The following is a 21846-nucleotide window of genomic DNA, read 5'->3' on the forward strand; positions in this document are numbered from 1 at the left end:
CCGAGCTTGGAATCATCACTACTTAGATTTTCGACGATTGAGCCATGATTTTACAACGAGACCAGCGTGGGAAACACGAAAACATGAGTGCCTAGTTTATTCGTTATTACATGAAATGACTTTATTAACTGTGCTCTAATGACACCTGCCACATAATAACTTTGTTGTTGCCCGAAAATGCAGTATTTAGCAGCGTGAGCAACACCACAATCATTAAATTTTGACCTTTGTTGTGGTAGGGTTGTTGGAAGGGGGAGCTTAAAACCTCAGACTTTTCCCAGATGATGCAGCTATCTGTAATGAAGTAATATCTGAAAAAAGCTGCCCTGTATTGAGGCCTGTATTGTTACGTTTCAAAGTGGTGCAAAGATTAGCAACTTGCTTTAGTTGTTCAGAAACGCAACCTGTGCAATTTACAAAACGTAAAAAAAATGTAGTATCCTATGCCTATACTATCAACAATCACAACTGAAATCAGACAACTCACACAACTACATTGTTGTAACGATTTGCAGGAATAAGAAACGGAATGATCACATAGCCTCAGTTGCAGTAGACTCTGGTTCAGTTGTGGCATACTGGGAAAATGCAATCAGGCTACAAAGGAAGCTTGTTACAAAACCCCGGGGGACCCGTCCTACAATATTCTCAACTGTTAGGGACCTATAATAGCAAATGAGCCTAACTGGAGATGTGGAGCGTATACAAAGAAGGGCAGCGCGAATGGTCACAGGTTTGTTTGACCAATGGGAGATCCTGAAAGAACAAACTGGCTAGCGCTTGAAGACAGACACAAACAGCCGCGTGAAAGTCTACTTAGGCAGTTTCAAGAACCAGCTTCCAGTGAGGAATCTAGGAATATTCTACAACCACCCACTGTCGCTCCCACAGAGAACGCGAAGAAGAAATAAGACTGATTACCATCGCTTACAGAGGCGTTTATACTAGCATTCTTCCCACGTACCATACGACATTGGAACGGGAAGAACCTCTTTCAAATGGTACAATCGGAACTACTCTCAGGCTTACACTTCACAGTAGTTTGCATAGATGTGAGTTTAGACAGATCTCTCGAGTCACAGTGGAAAAAAGTGCCTTAACACGACGACGAATATATCATTGTTCAATCACACAAGACTGTCCTCGAAGGAATACTCTTATCAGTTTGTGGTGACTGCGCCGTGGCAGTGGCCTTTTGAATCGGCGATGACGGTGTTTGGCTAAAGTTGACTCGTCGCCTGTTTCAGAGACGGGCATGGTAAATGTTTGTGTGCCGCCTGGCCTTTGACCAAATTTGATCGGAAAGGTATTTTAACGTGTGCTCAAAGCTACTATAAATGTGCAGTTCACCGTTGGCCTAAAGTCTATATATTTTCTTCCCCTCTGACGATTATTATACGTTCTGATTCTTATGGTTCCCTTACGGTAGATTTTTCTATTTGTTAAATAAAATACTGATCTGATTTATCGCCTCTTATCTACCCATCAAGCTAATTTCATCATCTCTAATTTGATACGTAGAGGGGAGCTTCTCTTCGACAATGATCAGGTCGCTCTAGTTAAAGATAACGATGGTGCAAGTTACAAGTTACGAAAGCTGACCGAACTGGCCCAAACGGGGACTTACAAGTAATACAAAGAGCGTGACAAGACAAAGTCTGGAATATATTATATTTCACGGAGAAAATTCAAATACCTTAGAGTACCACTATCATCAAATATCAAAAGTACAGCCTTATTCTTAAGTACCACTGGGTTTCAGAAAATGACAGCATGAGAAGAGCAAGACATACAGAAAAATGATACACGTCATTGTCTAGGGTATCTCTCCAAGTTTCAATTCATAAAAAGCGCAGGGCGTAGTTGAACTAGCAGGCAGGATTGTAGAAACGTGTACACGAATCATCTGCTCCATACAGTCGTACGTAATTAATTCGCGCCTGCACGCAGGATATCCAATGAACATATTTCCAAAGCGCGCTGCTGTCCTATCTTCCCGAACAATGCGTGTCAGTACGTATTAATGTTTCCCGCACAGCAAAGACTGTCCGTATTGAGCACCTGTAATGTGAGTGAAAAACTTGAAGAAATTGTCTAGCCAGTGACGTGAGTCTGTTTCCTGTATGACTTGCAGTTTTCATGCCGCTGTCTTCTCGAACCCCAGAGGTCATTATGAATAACCCATATAGTTTATGTAAGCAAAAAGGATTGAAGGCAGGAACACATCGGGTCTTCTATATGGCAGCATGTCAAAAAGGACGGAATATGTAGTGAATGTGGATTTTTGAACGTATTAATATGATTGGGACTGAGATCCAGAAACTAAAAATGTAGCAGAGAAAAAGTTTTCTGGCCATGAAATAAGCTTTCTGGAGAAAAGGTTATAACGTTTCTAGGTATTATGAATGGTACAGAAATACATTTGGGAGTCAGAAAGATTATCGTTGTGATAAACAAATTAAAACAGCATTTGTCACTTGGCCAGTTCGAGAAGAAGGATGACGGCACATGGCAGCAGCAAATGTGAGAGTAGAACCCCAGTGACAAACAAAAGTGAACATCTCCCTACAGTGTGGAAATAAGTTGTCCTAGAGGTCCTCCGAGATGTCTGTGTAGTGGTTAAGACGAGTCTATATACTTATGGGCGGGGATGATATTAAAACAAATGAGACTTTTAGGTGAACTGAAATTGTGTATCCGGGTGGATGAATTATGTGTCAGATACACGATAAGGGAGGCTGGCCCTCATGTGATATTTCCGAACAACTCTGAAATTGATTACAACTTTTACACTTCCAAAGAGCTTTTTATCTATAGATTTTGTCTTCTTGCTCTGTCAGTCCTTTCTCTCACCAACAACCAGGCCTGACACTGGGTCGCGAAATGTGTACCTGTTTCTGTCAGGAGTAGTTTGGACTATAACATATCCTCAGTTTTATGTAAGCTACAAGTAAGTTGTCTAAGATGACAGTATTTCACAATACGTTAAGCAGCTCATACTGTCAGCCATAAGTCTATGCCTAGATATGTACTCACAAATGGTTTACCATCTCCTTATGATTCGTGGCATATTACTCATGTTTTGATTGTATTCTCTCTTACTGTTATCCTCATGAACCTTAACTAAATGTTCTATGAAGCGGACCCAATCGCTGCGCAGTCTTTCTGAAATACTTAGTCTTTAAATTTACCAAATAGCGCTTCACGAGAAGGACGTTGTTTGTCCTGCAACGATTCGTTAAGCATATTTCCGATGCTATGATCTGGACTAAAATAATCGTTTAAAGGTCTGCATCGCGTCAAGAAATTCCTCCGTTTTTCATCTTCACACTGACGTAATGTATCTACTAAACACTGGCTCATCACTTGGTGAGGATACTAAAATCTCGATCAGTAATCAGGAATACATCGCACTAAAGTTTCGCGCTAGGCGTCCTTCGCAGATGTGCAGCATTTCTAATAATCCTGTCAAAAAACCGAAGTTTTCATGAGAACTCCCCTTTTACAAACTGACCTTACTTGCCACTGCTCTGTAAGATTGTAATCGTTGCAGCCAAGGTGAACAGCGTTGTAGTGTTTTCTTTGCCAGAAAGCACTTTTCCGACTACTGGGAAATGCACAGTATTCAGCAAGGTCATATCAACGTCCTGCATTTTAAATGACTCTAGTTGTTAACTGCAGACTCGAAGTTACACATACTCAAAGGGGCGTCCCTACTGTAGGCAGCACAGACTGTCACACATAACACGGACAACGCTTCAAGACGTTTAAAGGAAATTTTACCCTAGTGATAGTGTTAAATGTTTTAATTACGTTGAATGCGACATGTGAGTGTTAATACCGATGCAGAGATGAAATTCACAAGTACGCATCGAATAATAAGTGCAGTACGTATAGTGAAACGAAAGAGACGCAGCTGAAATGTCATGAGACAATTGATGTTACTACATTATTGTATGAAAGTGAGACATTGTGTACATACGAGTATAAACAACAGAGGAGTGGAACGATGGCAGTTCAGTAAGCAGTCAAAGACTGTCTCTTGGGGAAGGATATAAACCCGAAGGGTGAAAAGTAAAGAAGGGCATGAAACAGTATCACGACGTGGCTGAAAGCAGGACAAGGAAAACAGTAGCTATTCGCTATAGTAACAATAATAATAGGAATAATAATAATAATTTCATGTGGCGCAGTAGGCTGGTACAGGTGTTTCAATTGGACGCCACTTCGGCGACTTGCGTGTCCCTAACCCATTCATTCCAGCGGTATTTGTACATACGAGGGCTGTTCAAAAATTAAGGTGACATTTCAATTCGATTATCGTTTTTTTGTTATGTTGGTACGCATATCCCGAACATTTGTTCACAGTTTCAAGTGTACAGGGTACTTCGTTTGTTTTAGTTAGATAGAAAGGTTAGAGGTGTTGTAGTGTGCTCGGCGATTTTCGATTATTATAAAAAATGGCGCAAAGAATTTGCATCAAATTTTGTGTGAAAAATTGAATCAAGTGCTCTAAAACACTTGAAATGTTGACAGTGGCATACAGTGAGTCTGCTCTAAGTAAAAAAATGTTTACAAGTGATACAAGCTCTTCCAAGATGGCCGAGAAGATGCTAATGCTCTGGACGCCGCGGCACAACAGCAAATGAAAACGTCGATGCTGTGAAGAAAATTGTTTTGGAAAATCGTCGAATTACCGTAAGAACAGGTGGTGACGATGTTGGCATATCGGTTGGCTCGTGTCATGCAATTTTTTTGGATGTTTTGGGCAAGAGACGTGAGTCAGCTAAGTTTGTTCTAGAACTTCTCAGTTTTGATCAAATGGTTCAAATGGCTCTAAGCGCTATGGGACTTAACATCTGGGGTCATCAGTCCCCTAGACTTAGAACTACTTAAACCTAACTAAACTAAGGACATCACACATCCATGCCCGAGGCAGGATTCGAAGCTGTGACCATAGCAGCAGTGCGGTTCCGGACTGAAGCGCCTAGAACCTCTCGGCCACAGCGGCCGGCAGTTTTGATCAGAAGAATCGTCACATGAGCATCGCTCAGGAGTTGTGACGATACTGATTCACTCAAAAGGTTCATAACTGGTGACGAAACATTGGTTTACGGCTATGACGTCGAAACCAAAGCCCAGTTGACCCAATGGAAGCATCCCGGAGAACCAAGACCGAAAAAGCAGGCAAAGTTCGATCAAATGTCAAAGTTTTGCTCACTGTTTTTTTTCAATTACTGTGGAGTTGTGAGTATGAATTTTTACAAGGTCGTACGGTCAGTAAGGAGTATTAACTTGACGTTATGCGCCGTTTGCCAGAACCAATACCCAAAAAACGTCTGAATTGTGGAAAAGCAATTCATGGATTTGGGATTACGCCACTGCACCTGCTCATTCATCATTGCTTGTGAGAGATTTTTCGGCCAAAAACAATGCGACAGTCATGCCTCAGCCACCATATTCACCGGATTTGGCCCCCTGCGGGGATTCTCCTGTTCCCAAAACTGAAGAAACCTATGAAAGGACGAAGATTTTCAGTGATTGAGGAACAAAACCAGCATCGCTGGAAGAACTCCAGGTTGTACCAAAATGTGCTTATGGAAAGTGTTTCGAGAATTGAAAGAAGCGTTGGAACAAGTTTATTTGAAGGGGACAACATAAATATTGGCGAATAAATAAATATTTTTTCATAAAAATATAAAGTCACCTTACTTTTTTAACAAACCTCGTGTATTTAAATGCACTATTGAATATAGGATACCTTCACGAAAGTTCGATACATGATCTGAATGCCCGTTTCCTTCTATCCACTGCGCTTTATTGCAACAACCTTAAGTAATTTAACGTTCCTTGCTACAAATAAGGACTGCATTTCCAGACGACAAGGTCCATTCACAAATACAAGTAACGTCCGTTTCAAAATTTGTACCGTAGTGGCTGAATGGTATGAATCGCGCACACCCGTGTGTTCTCAACACTGGAAGACAAACACTAAGACACTCGTCCTCTCACACTTCCTAAGCCCGCAATGATCGCGCTACTTAACTCCTCTGCTTGTGAGGTAAGTGGTTAACTTGTTAGCTGACGGCCGAATTCACCAACGACAATTAAAATTATTCGACTGCCCCTGTAGGTATTATTATTTGTCACTGAACGAGAAAACGACACTTCTCAGAAGCTCTTAACCTTAGTTGGCGTTTCTGGATTCGGATGTTGATCGCCGGCCGAAGTGGCCGTGCGGTTCTAGGCGCTGCAGTCTGGAACCGCGAGACCGCTACGGTCGCAGGTTCGAATCCTGCCTCGGGCATGGATGTGTGTGATGTCCTTAGGTTAGTTAGGTTTAAGTAGTTCTAAGTTCTAGGGGACTGATGACCTTAGAAGTTGAGTCCCATAGTGCTCAGAGCCATTTGAACCATTTTTTTCGGATGTTGTACGCTAGACGTATATTATTACGAAATACGTCTGAGAGCCGTGGGCCGCACGAATACTTGACTCGGGCCGCGTGCAGTTCGCGGGCCACAGTTTGACGACCACTGGCCTACTATATTTATACTGGAACGCGAGCCAAAAGCGTAATTGCTACGCTGCTGTCGCCGCAGCAAATGGTTTCGTTCAGCACGATAGGTGACGCCACGTGCCTTCTGCTTGTCGGTTGACAGTCGCAATGGACCAGTAAATATTAATGCAGGAGCCCTTATAGTACATCTGTAGCGCGCGGTGAGACTAAACAACAGTCAGTCGTCTGGATTTCATTGGAAGTGTTTCATCGAAAGTACAGAAAGACCAAACCAGGATGTTGGGACGAGTATTTGAATTCTGCTGTGTCTAAGCCGTTGTGTCACCCTACCTACTGGCTGGGTATACAGGGTGCACCAAAACACAACCGGCAACCTTTCAGAGGTTGTTCAGGAATACCTTCTCAGTATTTTGGTAACAGGGACCCACGGTCTTTGGCGGTTTGCTACAGAGCAACAATATAATTTTCATTTATTCGATTTGCTACCGAAATCACCCTTGGTTTCGTGAAAATATCGTCATAAGAGAGATTACTTTCGCAACAGTGAAGAAGAATGTACTATTCAATAAGCAAACGTACAACGCGCAGGACAGAGTAATGCAAGAACCATCAGACTTAAAAGTACTGTGACACGATTATCATCGGTGCGGGAACAGATCAGCATAGCGTCACTGTACCGATCTACTGTTGCATTCAATGAGCCCCGTACCCGAGGTGCAGATCGGCCAACTGTTTCATCAGTAACCCTATCAATAGTAATGGTATGTATCGCTACACGACTAATATTGCCGGACAACAGAACCTATCAGTAACGAATGCAGGCTTGAGGGGAACGAGGTAAAAAGCATTTCTTTCTTCAGCGACAAATACCGAGAGTGATGGAAACAAGATACATAACCCATAATGTCGACATCTGCACTATTGTGCACCATAGAGATACAAAAGTAATTGGGACAAGAAACCGAAGGAAATGCAGTAAGTGTCACCTGGGACAGCGGGTCATTTATACCAAGGCAATCCTGAACAACTCCTGAAACTCTGTCGATGGAGCTCTGGTTCACCCCGTATAGTATCGTCTGAGCCAGCCACACCACCTAGGTCGCCAACTTAGATGGTCTCGGGGTATTGTTGCTGCTCCCTAAAGCAGATATCCAAGGTCCGAGTCGTACCTAAGCGCTAACGTAGATTTACCTGTGAAGACAATGTGTATGTCCTATATGGACGAATAGATCAAATGCTATAAATATGAACAAATTTGTATTGATGAAGAATATGTGCTCGAAAAGTTGGAATCTAGATTGAAAATGGATTGGATCTAAACTACGTCCTATTCCGAAACGTCTCTGAATGGATAATGCACAAAGATAGAAAAATGACATCGGTTGTCACCAGCTAGCTTAGTTGAAGAGACGAACAGACAGTTCACAACAGAGTATACCCTAGAGCGGTGGATTCCGGCCCACGTCAGACGGTTATCTTCGAACACATTTAGACTTTAGCCAGTACTCTCAAAAATGTGTAGCACATAACCGAAGGTAGCACTGAAATAAAAGATAATGCTACTATTTATGCAATGATAAAAATAAATAAATGTTTAGTGAACAAAAAACATATACTGAAGCTGTTTTATTAAAACAAAAATAGTCAGTGAAATGGTCTGCAGTTCTTATTTTTGATACCCTTTCCTCATATTCTATTAACCCTCGGCCAGAGAACCGCATTTTATAATGGCTCATCACTTTCATAAGATTTGACAAGTGGAATCAGTATTCTTACGGATTTTTGAGATAATAATGGATTCACGTCGCCAATCTTTGGCCAAAACGTTGTCGTGCGGTTTCATCAAAATCTGCATTAATTGGGTTATCTTCACAGAGATAAATAAATTGCACTTTGATTAGGATTTTACTGTCGTAATATACATTGATGAGACAAAACTTTTTGACCACTTGCTTAGCATCGTGTTGACCCACCTTAGGAACGCAATACGATATTACGATAAAGATTTTTGTCAGATGAATTTGATGGGAACTTATTGTTAGTGTGTTTCCGAAAGTAAGTGGCACGAGATGTCTAGATCACGCAATTCCCGCATAAAGCGGTCAGGTTGTATGGGGAGTTGAAGCTGGTGCCCGTTAACGTGACAGATGTGTTCCATGGGGTTCAGATCGGGCAGATCTGGGGGCCAGGACCTCAGCAAGAGTTCATTGTCTTCAAACCAGTGTAGCACGATTCTGGAATTGTGACATGGATTGTTTTGGAAGATTCCATCTCTGTCTGGGTAGGTGTCAAACATGAAATGCAGTTGATGGGCAATAATGTTCACGTAGTCCACAGCAGTCATGGTGCATTCCATTACTACCACAGTTCCCATGTGAAACCAGGTGAATAGCATAATACTGTCCCCACAAGCTTGCGTCCGTAGTGCGGTGCATGCTTTGAGGAGCCGTTTGCCTGGATGACAGTGTACCCGGGACAAGATATTTTAGTATCATACGTTAAGTTTCCAAACCGAAGTTTACTAACGTATAATGTAAGTTTCAGTGTTCCGTAAACTAAGAATGAACAATGAAAATGTTTGTTCTCAGACGAAGTTAGTCAGCATTTGTTATCAGTTCTAAATTCTACAAGCAACTATCGTCCTGATTTGGTAAATATCGATGAACTACCTCCAAAATTTTGATGGTGGAGTTCGGGTTCTTCCTATACACGTAGAAGAAGACATTTTTTTATATTTAAATTTTACAGTAATGGTCTCTTATATAGTGTATACGAATAGACCAGCTACTGCTAGAAATAGCTACACAATTTACATTTACAAACGGATGCAGCGATACAGCTTACGCCAGTATTTATATAGTACGCTCGGTTTGATTTATAGTTCTCACCACTTAGCAAGCCATAAGAGTGGCAGTATCGGTTCCAGACACCCATGCAGGGGGGCGTGCAGGGTTTACCAGTCGAGCGAGACCAGTGACGTTTTTACAATTTTGTTAGCTCTACAACTTTGCTTTCACCGTTTTACAATTGATAGCAGTAGAGGCAAGTTGTGGTGTAGGTGGTGTAGGTGGTAGATCGTAAATGTCGAAGTTAGCTTAGTCATTTGTAAACAGAATGCTATAAAATATCAGTCGGTTTCTAATTGCATCATAAAACTATTCTCGATTGAATATGTCGACTTACGATCCTAGTTCTCGTCATTTGGAGGAAGTTTTAATTTTTTGCTTTAACACGAAGTAATCTGCGGCTGAGACTCACAAAATGCTCGGTGAGACCTATGGTGGGGCACCTACTGGTGAAAGAACGTACAGGCAGTAATTGCAGCACTTCAAGAACGATGACTTTGACGTGGAAGATCGGCGTGGTGATGGAGCAGAGAAGGTCCTTGAAGTTACTGAAACCGAGGGAAACAATCACAGAAGATCGTTATCGAAAGAAGTTGGTGCATTTGAGCCGAGCACTGAATGGCAAATGATCACAACACAGTAATGGACATGAAAAGGTTCATCAAGTCCACACCTTTCTAGCTACCTTCTGTTACTATCACATGCCTCATGGAAGCTCAGGTGAACGTCTGCATTAGCATAATACTGCCCCCACCAGCTTCCGTCCGTGGCGCGGTGCATGTTTCGAGGAGCTGTTCGCCTGGGTGACAGACTACCCGGAGAAATAAATAACTATGCTAAGCTTCAGCTTCAGCATGACAATGCTCGAACGCACGTCGCAAAACCCTCCAAAATATACGTGTAAACGTGGAAATGGGGAGTTCTACGCCACCCGCCGTATTCTCTAGACATTGCTCCACCTGGAGAAGGCCGGCCAGGCGGAATGGCCGAGCGGTTCTAGGCACTTCAGCCTGGAACCGCGCTACCGCTACGGTCGCAGGTTCGAATCATGCCTCGGGCATGGATGTATGTGATGTCCTTAGGTTAGTTAGGTTTAAGTAGTTCTAAGTTCTAGGGGACTGATGACCTCAGAACTTAAGTCCCATAGTGCTCAGAGCCATTTGAACCATTTGACTAAAGCCTTTTGAGATCAGTTTCATACAGCCTGGCTAATCAGCACTTCCGGTTATACGAACAAGTTCAAAATTGGATAGATTCATGGATCTCCTGAAAAGTCGACCAGTTTTTCAACTGCGGGCTTCGTATGCTACCCCGAAAATGGGAGAACGTAGTGGCCAGCGACTGCCAATACTTTGTATCGTAAATTTTTTGTAAGTTTTTCACAATAAAGCCTCGAACTTCGAGAAAAAAAAACGACAGATCAGAGTCGTAGACCTAATATAATAGGTACTGTAACAGACTATGCTACTGACCTTTTCTGCTGATGGGAACAGAGTAGGAGAGGTCCTGGAACTCGATGTCCACCGGCGGCCGCTCGGGCAGATACGACAGCGTGCGAGTCGTGGACAGTGGTAGCAGCATCCCTGTGCTAGGGTCCGTAATGACAGCTCCATCTATCACTCTCGCGGTAGAGTCCGGTGGGATGGCTGTCCCAGCCACTGTACACTGAGATACGTCCATTGCGACGGCTGTCCTCTCGTCCAGCGCGCACTGTGCTTCGGTGCTGGCAGCTCCGGCTTCCACCGTGCACTCGAGTCCCGCCCTGGCGTCCATGCTGAGAGCTGAGTACCGCAGGCGGGCGCTTTGAGCACTGTGCAGTGTTACCGTGAGCCGGCGCGGCGCCGCGTCTACTGGCGGAGGCAGCACGCCGGCCACCGCCGCTATCGGCCCCTCCCCCCTCCCCCTCCCTCCCACTCTCTATGGCTTCCGCTACTCTCTCTCTCTCCCTCTCTCTCGCCGTCCGTCGCCTGCCCAGGGCTGCGTGCCTCTCCACCCGCGTGGGCAGCGACACGTGACGGGCAGCTACCGTCACGGTCGCCCTGGCGACGTCATGTGATAGCAAAATCAGAGCGTGCGATGCGAGTGTGTTCTTGTTAGCTGCTTGGAATCGTGCTACCTGCCGGCTTCCTGTACATGTACATTTACATACCCCGGAGTCTCTGTACATTGTGTCGTGGAGACTGCTCCGCACCTATGCTAGTCATCCCTTACTTGCTCCACTCGCAGAGAGAGTGAGGGTACAAAGACGAGTGAACCGAACCTACCGATACCGGACGTCGGCTTTGAGCCGTGACGAAATGGTCTTGTGGCTTGTGGACAAACGGAAAAGGAACAAAACTCCAACAATATATGTTTTTCGTATATTATTTACTTGGAATGTATTAGATTGGCGCGTAAATTCGTAGCGTCTTTATTTTGCATGTTGGTATTGCAGTTGCTACGGGTTTATTTATGGATTGCCATTTTTTATTTGTAGTTCCCCATGAACCATGGATCTTGCCGTTGGTGAGGTGGCGCAGTGGTTAGCACACTGGACTCGCATTCGGGAGGACGACGGTTCAATCCCGCGTCCGGCCATCCTGATTTAGATTTTCCTTGATTTCCCTAAATCGCTCCAGGCAAATGCCGGGATGGTTCCTTTGAAAGGTCACCGCCGACTTCCTTCCCCGTCCTTCCCTAATCCGATGAGACCGATGACCTCACTGTCTGGTCTCCTCCCCCAGAACAACCCAACCTTGCCGTTGGTGGGCAGGTTAGCTTACCTCACCGATACGGATAGCCGTACCGTTGGTGCAATCACAACGAAGAGGTATCTGTTGAGAGGCCAGAAAAGCGTGTGATTCCTGAAGAGAGGCGGCAGCCTTTTCAGTAGTGCAGGGGCAACAGTCTGGATGATTGAACCGGCCATGTAACATCAACCAAAACAGCATTTCTGTGCTGTTGCTGCGAACGGTTGAGTGCAGGGTGAAGCTACAGCTGTAATTTTTCCCGAGGGCATGCAGCTTTACTGTATAGCTAAATGATGATGGCATCCTCTTGGGTAAAATATTCCGGAGTTACCCATTCGGATCTCCGGGTGGGGACTACTCAGGAGGACGTCGTTATCAGGAGAAAGGAAACTGGCGTTCTAGGGATCTAAACGTGGAATGTGAGACCCCTTAAACGTGCAGGTAAATTAGAAAACCTAAAAAGGGAAATGGATGTGTTAAAGCTACATTAGTGACGTTTGGTGAGAGGAGAACTAAGACTTCTGGTCAGATGAATGTAGGATTATAAATACAAAATCAAATAGCAGTAATGCAGAAGTAGGTTTACTAATGATTAAAAATGAAAGCAACACGGATAGGCTACTACGAATAGCACAATGAACGCATTATTCTAACCAAGATCGACACGAAGCACACGCCTATCACAGTAGTACAATTTTATATGCCAACTAGCTCCGCAGATGATGAAGAGATTGAATACATCAATGATGAGATAAAGTAAATTATTCAGGTAGTTAAGTGAGACGAATATCTAATGGTAATGGGGTACTGGAATTCGATAGCAAGAAAAGGAAGAGAAGAAAAAGGAATAGGTGAATATGGACTGGGGATAAGGAATGAAACAGGAAGTCGCATGGTAGGATTTTTCACAGAGCATAACTTAATCATAGCTAACACTTGGGTTAACAATCATGAAAGAAGGTTGCACTTGTGTAAGAGACCTGGAGACACCAGAAGATTTCAGACTGATTATATAATGGTAAGACAGATATTTAGGAACCAGGTTTTAAAATGTAAGACATTTCCATGGGAAGATGTAGACCCTGACCACAATTTATTCGTTATGAACTGTAGATTAAAACTGAAGAAACTGCAAAAAGGTAGGAATTTAAGGAGACGGGACCTGGATAAACTGAGAGAACCAAAGGTTGTAGGTAGCAGAGGATCAAATAAGTAAAGAGACGAGGGCTGGTACAAATCCCTGAGCAACACAAGAGATACTGAAATTAATTCATAAAAGGAAGAAATATAAAAATGCAGTAAATGAAGCAGGCAAAAAGGAATACAAACGTCTCAAAAATGAGATCGACAGGAAGCGCAAAATGGCTAAGCAGGAATACCTAGAGGACAAATGTAGGGATGTAGATGCGTAATGTAACTAGGGGTAAGATAGACGCCACCTATAGGAAAATTAGGGAGACCTTTGGAGAAAACAGAATCACCTGTATCAATATCAAGAGCTCAGAGGGAAAACCAGTCCCCAGCAAAGAAAGGAAAGCAGGAAGTTGGAAGGAGTATATAGATGGTCTACACAAGGCCGATGTACATGAGGGCAATGTTACGACAATGGAAGAGGACAGATGAAGATGAGGTGGGAGATGTGATACTGCGAGAAGAATTTGACAGAGCACTGAAAGACTAAGTCGAAACAAGGCCCCGGGAGTAGACAACATTCCATTAGAATTACTAATAGCCTTGGGAGAGCCAGCCATGACAAAACTCTTTCATCTTGTGGGTAAGATGTATGAGACAGTCGAAATACGCTCCGACTTAAAAATTATACACGTATAATACTATAATTTCAAAGAAACCAGGCGCTGACGTGTGTGAGAATTACCTATCAGTGTAGTAAGTCACGGTTTCAAAATACCAACACGAATTCTATCAGACGAATGGAAAGACTGGTAGAAGCCGACCTCGAGGAACGTCATTTTGGTTTCTGTAGAAATGTAGGAGCATTCGAGGCAGTGCTGACCCTACGACTTATCTTAGAAGAAAGGTTAATGAAAGACAAACCTACATTTATAGCATTTGTAGACTTAGAGAAAGAGATTCACAATCTTGACTGGAATACTCTTTCAAATTCTGAAGGTGGCAGGGGTAAAATACAGGGAGCGAAACGCTATTTATAATTTGTATTGAAACCAGATGGCAGTTATAAGAGTCGAAGGGAACGAGAGGGAAGCAGTGGTTGGGAAGGGAGTGAGACAGGGTTGTAGCCTATCCGTGATGTTATTTAGTCTGCATATTGAGCAAACAGTAAAGCAAAGAAAAGAAAAGTTTGGAGTAGGAATTAAAATCCAATGAGAAGAAATAAAAACCTTGAGTTCTGCCGACGACCTTGTAATTCTGACAGAGACAGCAAAGTACTTGGAAGAGCAGTTGAACGGAATGGACAGTGTCTTGAATGGAGGATATAAGATGAACATCAATAAAAACAAAACTAGGATAACGGAATCTAGTCAAATTAAATCAGGTGATGCTGAGGGACTTAGATTAGGAAATGAGACACTTAAAGTATTAGATGAATATTTTTATTTGGGCAGCAAAATAACTGATGATGGTCGAATTAGAAATTATATAAAATGTAGACTGGCCATGACAACGAAAGCATTTCTGAAGAAGAGAAACTTGTTAACATCGAGTATAGATTTAAGTGTCAGTAAGTCTTTTGTGAAAGTATTTGTATGGAGTGTGGCCATTTATGAAAGTGAAACATCGACGATAAATAGTTTAGACAAAAGAGAATAGAAGCTGTTGAACTGTTGTGCCACAGAAGAATGCTGATGATTAGATGGGTACATCAAGTAACTAATGAGGAGGTACTGAATAGAACTGTAGAGAAGAGGAATTTGTGGCACAACTCGACTAGAAAGAGAGATCGGTTGATAGGACTCGTTCTGAGGCATCAAGGGATCACCAGTATAATACTGGAGGGAAACGTGGAGGGTAAAAATTGTAGAGGGAGACCAAAAGATGAATACACTAAGCAGATTCAGATGGATGTAGGTTGCAGTATTTACTCGGAGATGAAGAGGCTTGTACTGAATAGAGTAGGATGGACAGCTGCATCAAACCAGTTGGACTTAACACAACAACAACAGGAAGTTTACTGTTGCTGTTTGAGTTTACATATTTTGATTTTGTGGACGTTAGCAGATGGAATGCCAAGTTGAGAAATGGGAACTTATCCGACGTATTCTTCCGTTCGAGTTCAGTAGAGGGGTGACAGCAGCGGAGGCAGCCGTCTATGAGGATAACATCATTAGACAGAACACGGCAAGAAAATGGTTTTCCCCTTTTAAGGAGGAATGTTTTGACATTAGTAACTCTCCACATTCAGGAAGACTGTCGGGGTCTGATAAAGGTCGTTTAAACGCGTTAATCCACAATGACCAGTGTACTCGAGAACTGGCAGATGTGATGAATTGTGATCATTCCATCATCGTGGGACACTTGCATGCAATGGGGAAGGTTAAAAATCGGATGCATAGGTACCCCATGCTCTAAGCCAAAATCACAAAAATCAGCAAGTGGCCATATGCTTGCTCGTCATCAATAGGTCATCAATTAGTTCGTGAACAACACCGACCATTCCTAGACGAATTCTTCGCCTCAAGAACCACTTGATTTCTACAGTCGTGGAATCAAGAAGTTACTTCCGCGTTGGCAGGCTGTTGTGAATATTGAAGAAGAAGAATTGTCAACAGCGCTAGAAAAAATCACACCCTCAAAAAAAAAAAAAAAAAATAAAATAAAAAAAAAATAAACATCACATTAATATTTCGTTGCACTTATTTAAAACATGTCTCTGTTATTCTTAAACAACTTCCGCAGTTATCAATAATAACAGGCAACTCTTGCCATTGATCGTGATGAAGAACGTTCTATTGAGTGCAAAATAACACCAAGGATTATATAGATGTTTTTTATGTTTTTGCATGTAAACTGTACTAGCATCGAAAGTAACTGCTTTGGTTGAACAAAAGCACAGAAGTTACGCGATCATCTGATTTTTATGAAATGCAAAATGCAGTGGACTAACACTGAATGAGGTGCAGCTCTAATTATTTGCAAAAAAATAAAAGAAAACAAAGAAATAGAGGGAGGTCGTCGGCTCCCACTTTCTCTACTTTCTCTCTCACAAAATGATTCACGTTTATTTTACCTACCAATGTTACCAATACTAACGGCAATGCCTCCCGTCGGGTAGACCGTTCGCCTGGTGCAAGTCTTTAGAGTTGACGCCACTTCGGCAACTTGCGTGTCGATGGGGATGAAATGATCTTCGTAAGGACAATATAACACCCACTACCTAAGCGGAGAAAATCTCCGACCCAGCCGGGAATCGAACCCGGGCCTCTAGATATGACATTCCGTCGCGCTGACAACTTTTTTTATCTCATTTTGTTCTGTATTGTTTGTTGAATTTGTTCGAGGCGGACGTCCGATGACACCCGTTCAGGTTCTTCGTTGATCCGTTCACTCAGTTTTTTTTTTTTTAATACAGAGGATAGCTAACCCTTTGACCGAACACGCTGAGCTACCGTGCCTGCAGCACTCAGCTACCAGGGGCGGACAATACTACCGGTAACGCTGGCAGCATTACCAGTCACTACGTCGTTAATGTACTGTACCAAAACCATTGAATCGTTGTTTTGGTAGAGCGCAACCCTATTCGAGGCACATTATCTGCGTCTGTCTTTAATTTATTTTCGTATGACATTTTTATCTACCTTCCTTTTCATAATTTTAACGTAATTTTCCTTCACGTAGTTTGGGCCTGAATAGCTGTAATCTCCAATACATCTTAAACTACCCATTTCACTTTCACACTTGTTTATAACAATGAGGATATAGAGTCATTATGAATGTTATTTGCATCTTTTAAGTCATTGTGTATGCAATGACAACGAAGATATTTGACGCCACTTACTAAATGCAAACACAGCGTTGCCCTGGAAATGGATGCTTCAGTAAGAGAAGGCTACACTAGCGGCAGTGAGCCGTCCAGATATTTTTCGTTAAGTCTCTGGAGTCCATACGCAACGTTGCCCATGTCCGTCAAGTGAAGGTGGGCCATTTCTTTTACTCTTCTCTGTTTTGCTGAGGCAACTTTCTTCTTATTTAAAAAATAACAGTTACTGAAACAGAAATGTCAATAAATTGTTTGGTAATTTAGAAGGAAATAAAAACAGAAGATAGGAGTATCATGAGAACAGATAAAATTATTTACATAGCGCGGATGTTGCCTATATTCGATTTCGATGAGCCGTTCGTGGTCGTCATTTTGATGTTGTTATAGGTCAAAGGCAACCGGTGGTGTAGAAGGCTAGAGTCAACCTGTAACGACTGCTGTGAACGTCTGTATGTAGTGGCGTAACTGTGCTATGGCAACCGACGCAAGCTCCATTTCCGTAGGAGGCCTACTTTTATGACGGGCGAGATTTGAAGGGAAGAAGAAAAAGGGGAGAGTGAGGACGAAGTAGGAGAGTGAAGGATGACAAGTAGTAACAGTAGTAGTGTGGGGGACAAGAAAACAAAAAAGAAGAAGAAGAAGTAGAAGAAGAGCTCTGAAATGAGAATGAGGACGAGGTGTGTGAAAGGAAATGGTGAAGGAGCTGGGACTGGACTTCGTTAGGCAACAATTTTATAGCACCAACTTGTCCCTCCTTCAGATAAACTTGTTTTTCTTGTTTTCGGTTGCTGTTCTAGTTGTGCTGAGCCACGCAACGGAAGTGTAGAAGGCATATTTTCCATTTGTTGTTTTGTTTTTGCAACTTTGCATTGAGCGGCAATAAAACAATGAAAACTGAATCGTGATGTTGGTGCAACCAGTGTGACGTCGGACTGTGTGTTGTTCCGTATTTGTATTGAAATATACAGAAGAAACGAAGATTAGAGTTTAACGTCCCGTCGACAGCACACTCACAAGAGACGGAGCACAGGTTCGGATTACGGAGGGATAGAGGAGTAAATAGGGAGTGCCCTTCTTAAAGACACCATCTCGGCATTTACCTGGAGCGATTTAGGGGAATCACCACGAAAAGCCTGTATGTGGATGGCCGGAGGAGGGTTCTGAACTGTCTTCTTCAAGAATCGGTATTCAGTCTCCTAACCACTGAGCCAGCTTGGTCAGTATGTAGCATACAAAATAGGATTATTGAAATGTGTACTTTTTCCTTCTTTTTTATGTCTGGATATATCAATAAAGGAATAAATGTCCTAAGTTGCGTTGAGAATAATTGATGAAAAAATGGGGCGATAACGGCGGGGGAGGAGTGGTAACAAAAAAATGGGGCGACAACGGGGGCGAAGCGGGGTGGGAAAGGGGGGGGGGGGGGGTGGAGAGTGGAAAGTAAAGTCAATTCCTATCCTAAGCGACAGTTCAATTACTTATGCCATTGTCTGTACCAGCCTTAACCTTTTTTATCTTGTACCTGCAGTCCTCACGTGGGACGAACGCTAGAGGCAATAAACTCTCTCTGTAGTCTGCCACAAATGCTGACTCTCTTACCTTCATCAGAAGCGTTTGATAGCCTTTCTCTCTCGAAGAATTCGCATCTAATCTCAGGGAGCATTTACGTAATACTCTTCTACTAATCAAACGGACTGGTGAGAAATTTGTCAATACGACTCTCAACTGCTTCGATGTCTTCCTCTAATGCCATCTGGTGGAGACCCCAGACGCTCGAGAAGTACTCAAGAATGGGTCGCACAAGCATTCTGTCCGTCGTCTTCTTTACATGTGCACTTTGGTTTCCAAGAACTCGCATTATACACTGTGGTCGGCATGTATACTTCTGTAAACCTGTCCTCGTTCTATTTCAAGCCGTTTTGCAGCGTTACTCCTAGATATTTAATCTTCGTGACCGAGTCAAACAGCATACCATCAACACTCATTAAAATATTGCAGGAATGTTCTTCCTACCAATCCTATTAATATTCTGTCCAGATTCAAAGTAAGCTGCTCATAACTGTACAGACTGAAATAATGTAAGTTTCATCCTGAACGCCCTTAGAGTGAGTGAATGACGTTTACCCGAATACAACAGTTTTCTATGAAATAGGTTTCTGCCCACTCTATTCGACAGATGATTTATGTGAGTGTTACTCACGTTTCCATGGAGCGTTGCTAATGTTGCCTGGGTGTTTGATAGAGTAAGTTCTGTGACTTATAAAGTCTTTGCATCGTTAACACATCTCAGAACCTATATAACAAGCTCGGGAAAGAAACAGACTATGGAGGTATATCCTTAACGCACGAACATGGGATGGTTCCAGTAACATTCTGAAATGTTTCAGTCTGCATTACATCTGTCTTACGACAGGTTTCAGCTGGAGGCTCTCCATCGTTTCCTATTCTGAGCATACTCCTTCATCTGTTTGTATGTTCGTACTCTTCTAACATCGCCCGTAATTCCAATTTTCTTATCCCCCTTTACCCCTCTCTCTCTTTCTGTGATTCCTTCCACTTTTTCCTCAATAATTCATTGTTGCAGGCAATTCCTGCTCAGTATATATCCCAGCCAAGATTTATTCCTCTTTCTGATCGCATCCAATAACCTTCTTTCTTCCTTGTTTTCTTCAGTGCTTCTTCATTCTTATACTCTGTCAGTCCACTTCACCTTACGGATTATTTTTCAAAACCGCATTTCAAAACTTTCTAAATGTCGTTCTTCTTTCTTTTTAAATATCCATCATTCACTCCTGTATCACACAACACTTCCGATATACCGTTTAGGAAATCTGTTCCTCAGCTTCATTGGAATTCTTGTAGATGTCAGCAAGATCTTTTCAAACGCTCTCTTTCCCTTAGATACTCCCCACCTCATAAAACGTCCCAACTACAGAAATAATTTTGCTTGTTCTTTCTTTTTTTCTGTCTAAGGTTATGTTAATTTGAGCTTCCTCGTTGCTTAATCTCGTTACTTTTGTTTTTAAAATATTTATCTTCATTCCATACTGCCCTTCTCGCAATATTCTTCAACATCTTCCGCAGTTCCTCTTCTGATTCCGACAGCACTGCTTGATGACAGGCGCATTTTGTAGTCTTTATCCGTCCTCCTCCAATTAGAATGCCTCTCACGTCCTCTGTGGCCTTACCTACTGGTTTTTCTCCATATATCTCGGACAGTTTCAGTGACGGCATCTTTGCCTTGCATCCTTCCCCAACGCTCATCTCTTCTGTCCCATCAGTGCCTGCTTCCCTACTAGAAGGTGTTAAGTAGACCTCGAGGCCACATTCCTGTGCGACAAATTCTGTTTTTTCCCTCAGTTAAGTTATTGAATTTGGACCTAAGACTTCAGTGCCCAAAGCTTGCTTTTCCTGGAGCTCCTGAATCGCTTTTTCCAATTCCCATTTCAGTACTTTAAGACCTCGGTCCTTTTCACTCTGTTGCCCTTCGTCTTCCAAAACTAGTGAACTGTATATTTTTATCACATAATCCATCCAAACTTTCTTCTGCACTTCAACACATACTGTGTTCTTCCCCTGTTTATTTAACGCCACCTTAGCGCCCCCTGCTTCGCTCTCGTAGACTGTACAGTCCGCGCAGGTCTCTCTCTCTCTCTTTTTATTTTTAATTGAATATTTATGATGTTCACAAATTGCAATACCTAAACTTTTCCGAATGTACTTCTGGTCAAATCCGATTATGGTAGCTGGAGCCCAAGATTTTTTAAAAATCATACCTTTTGCGTTCTTGTGGTAATATTTCCATAAAAACTTTCATCCCATAACACATATTTCTTTATATCTAACCGCTAAATGAAATACCAGTTTTCATAGATTTAGCGTGAATAATTTTTTAATATAGGGAAACAGTCTTAAATACTCATCCTCTATTTCATCCCCTTAGGAGTTGAATTTCCAAAAACAGTGAAACACGTATTTTTTTATTTATTTCTAACATAGAAGCCAAGTACAAATTATCATAGATTTAGCTTGAAAATTCTTATGTAATGAAATACTTGCATAAAACATTTCACCCCCTATTTCCAAAAACAGTGAAATGCGATTTTTTTTATTTCTAACAAAGAAGCCAAATACAAATTTTCATAGCTTTAGCTCCAAAACTGCTTGCATAATGAAATATTTCCGTAAAAACTCTCACCCCCTATTTCACCCCCATAGGGGTTAGACTTTCATAAATGCTGAAACCTGTATTTCTTTGTTTCTGACCGTGAAATCAATTTTCGTAGGTCTAGCATCACCATTGCCTTAATAGCGACATATTTTCAAGAAAAACCTTTCATCCCCTATTTTGTCCCGTTAGGGATGGACTGTCGAAAATTCTCATCTTAGACGACGACTACAGCATAAGATCAAAAACTTCTGCAAATTTCTTGTTTCTATCGTTTGGGCTAGGCGACGATGAGACAGTGAATCAGTGAGTCACTCAGTTGAGACATTGCCTTTTATATACGGAGGTTGCTTGTCTGCTTATTTTCTTTACTTTCTTCTTGTTGAGGATTTCACTTTTCTGTACAGTTTCTTGAATTGTCCTTTTTCTTCCAAGTCTTCTATTCCCTCACATTCTTTCCTCCTAGCCTTGTCAGTTAACTTACTTAGTTCATTGTTTACTTTTCTGTGCTGTCTTCTGAATTATTTCTTTATTTCCTGCCTTCATCCACGTTATCCAACGTACTTCCTGCTATTAACACTTTCTTATTTCTTGTTATCTTCTCTTGTCCAATTTTTGTCTTTAATCTT

General features: G+C 42.2%; 1 protein-coding gene across 1 annotated transcript in view; it reads right to left on the reverse strand.

Moving 5' to 3' along the window:
- The window catches only part of LOC126416320 (ATP-binding cassette subfamily G member 4-like), a 487342-nt gene extending 476111 nt beyond the window's left edge, over window positions 1–11231 (reverse strand). Inside the window, exon 1 of the mRNA XM_050083982.1 lies at window positions 10836–11231. Within this exon, the coding sequence (XP_049939939.1) occupies window positions 10836–11136 (301 nt within the window). The 5' untranslated portion in view covers window positions 11137–11231. The remainder of the gene's footprint in view (window positions 1–10835) is intronic.
- Window positions 11232–21846: the final 10615 nt, after the last annotated feature.

This window comes from Schistocerca serialis, chromosome 8, assembly GCF_023864345.2.
Source record: "Schistocerca serialis cubense isolate TAMUIC-IGC-003099 chromosome 8, iqSchSeri2.2, whole genome shotgun sequence".
In the NCBI taxonomy this organism is placed as follows: domain Eukaryota; kingdom Metazoa; phylum Arthropoda; class Insecta; order Orthoptera; family Acrididae; genus Schistocerca; species Schistocerca serialis.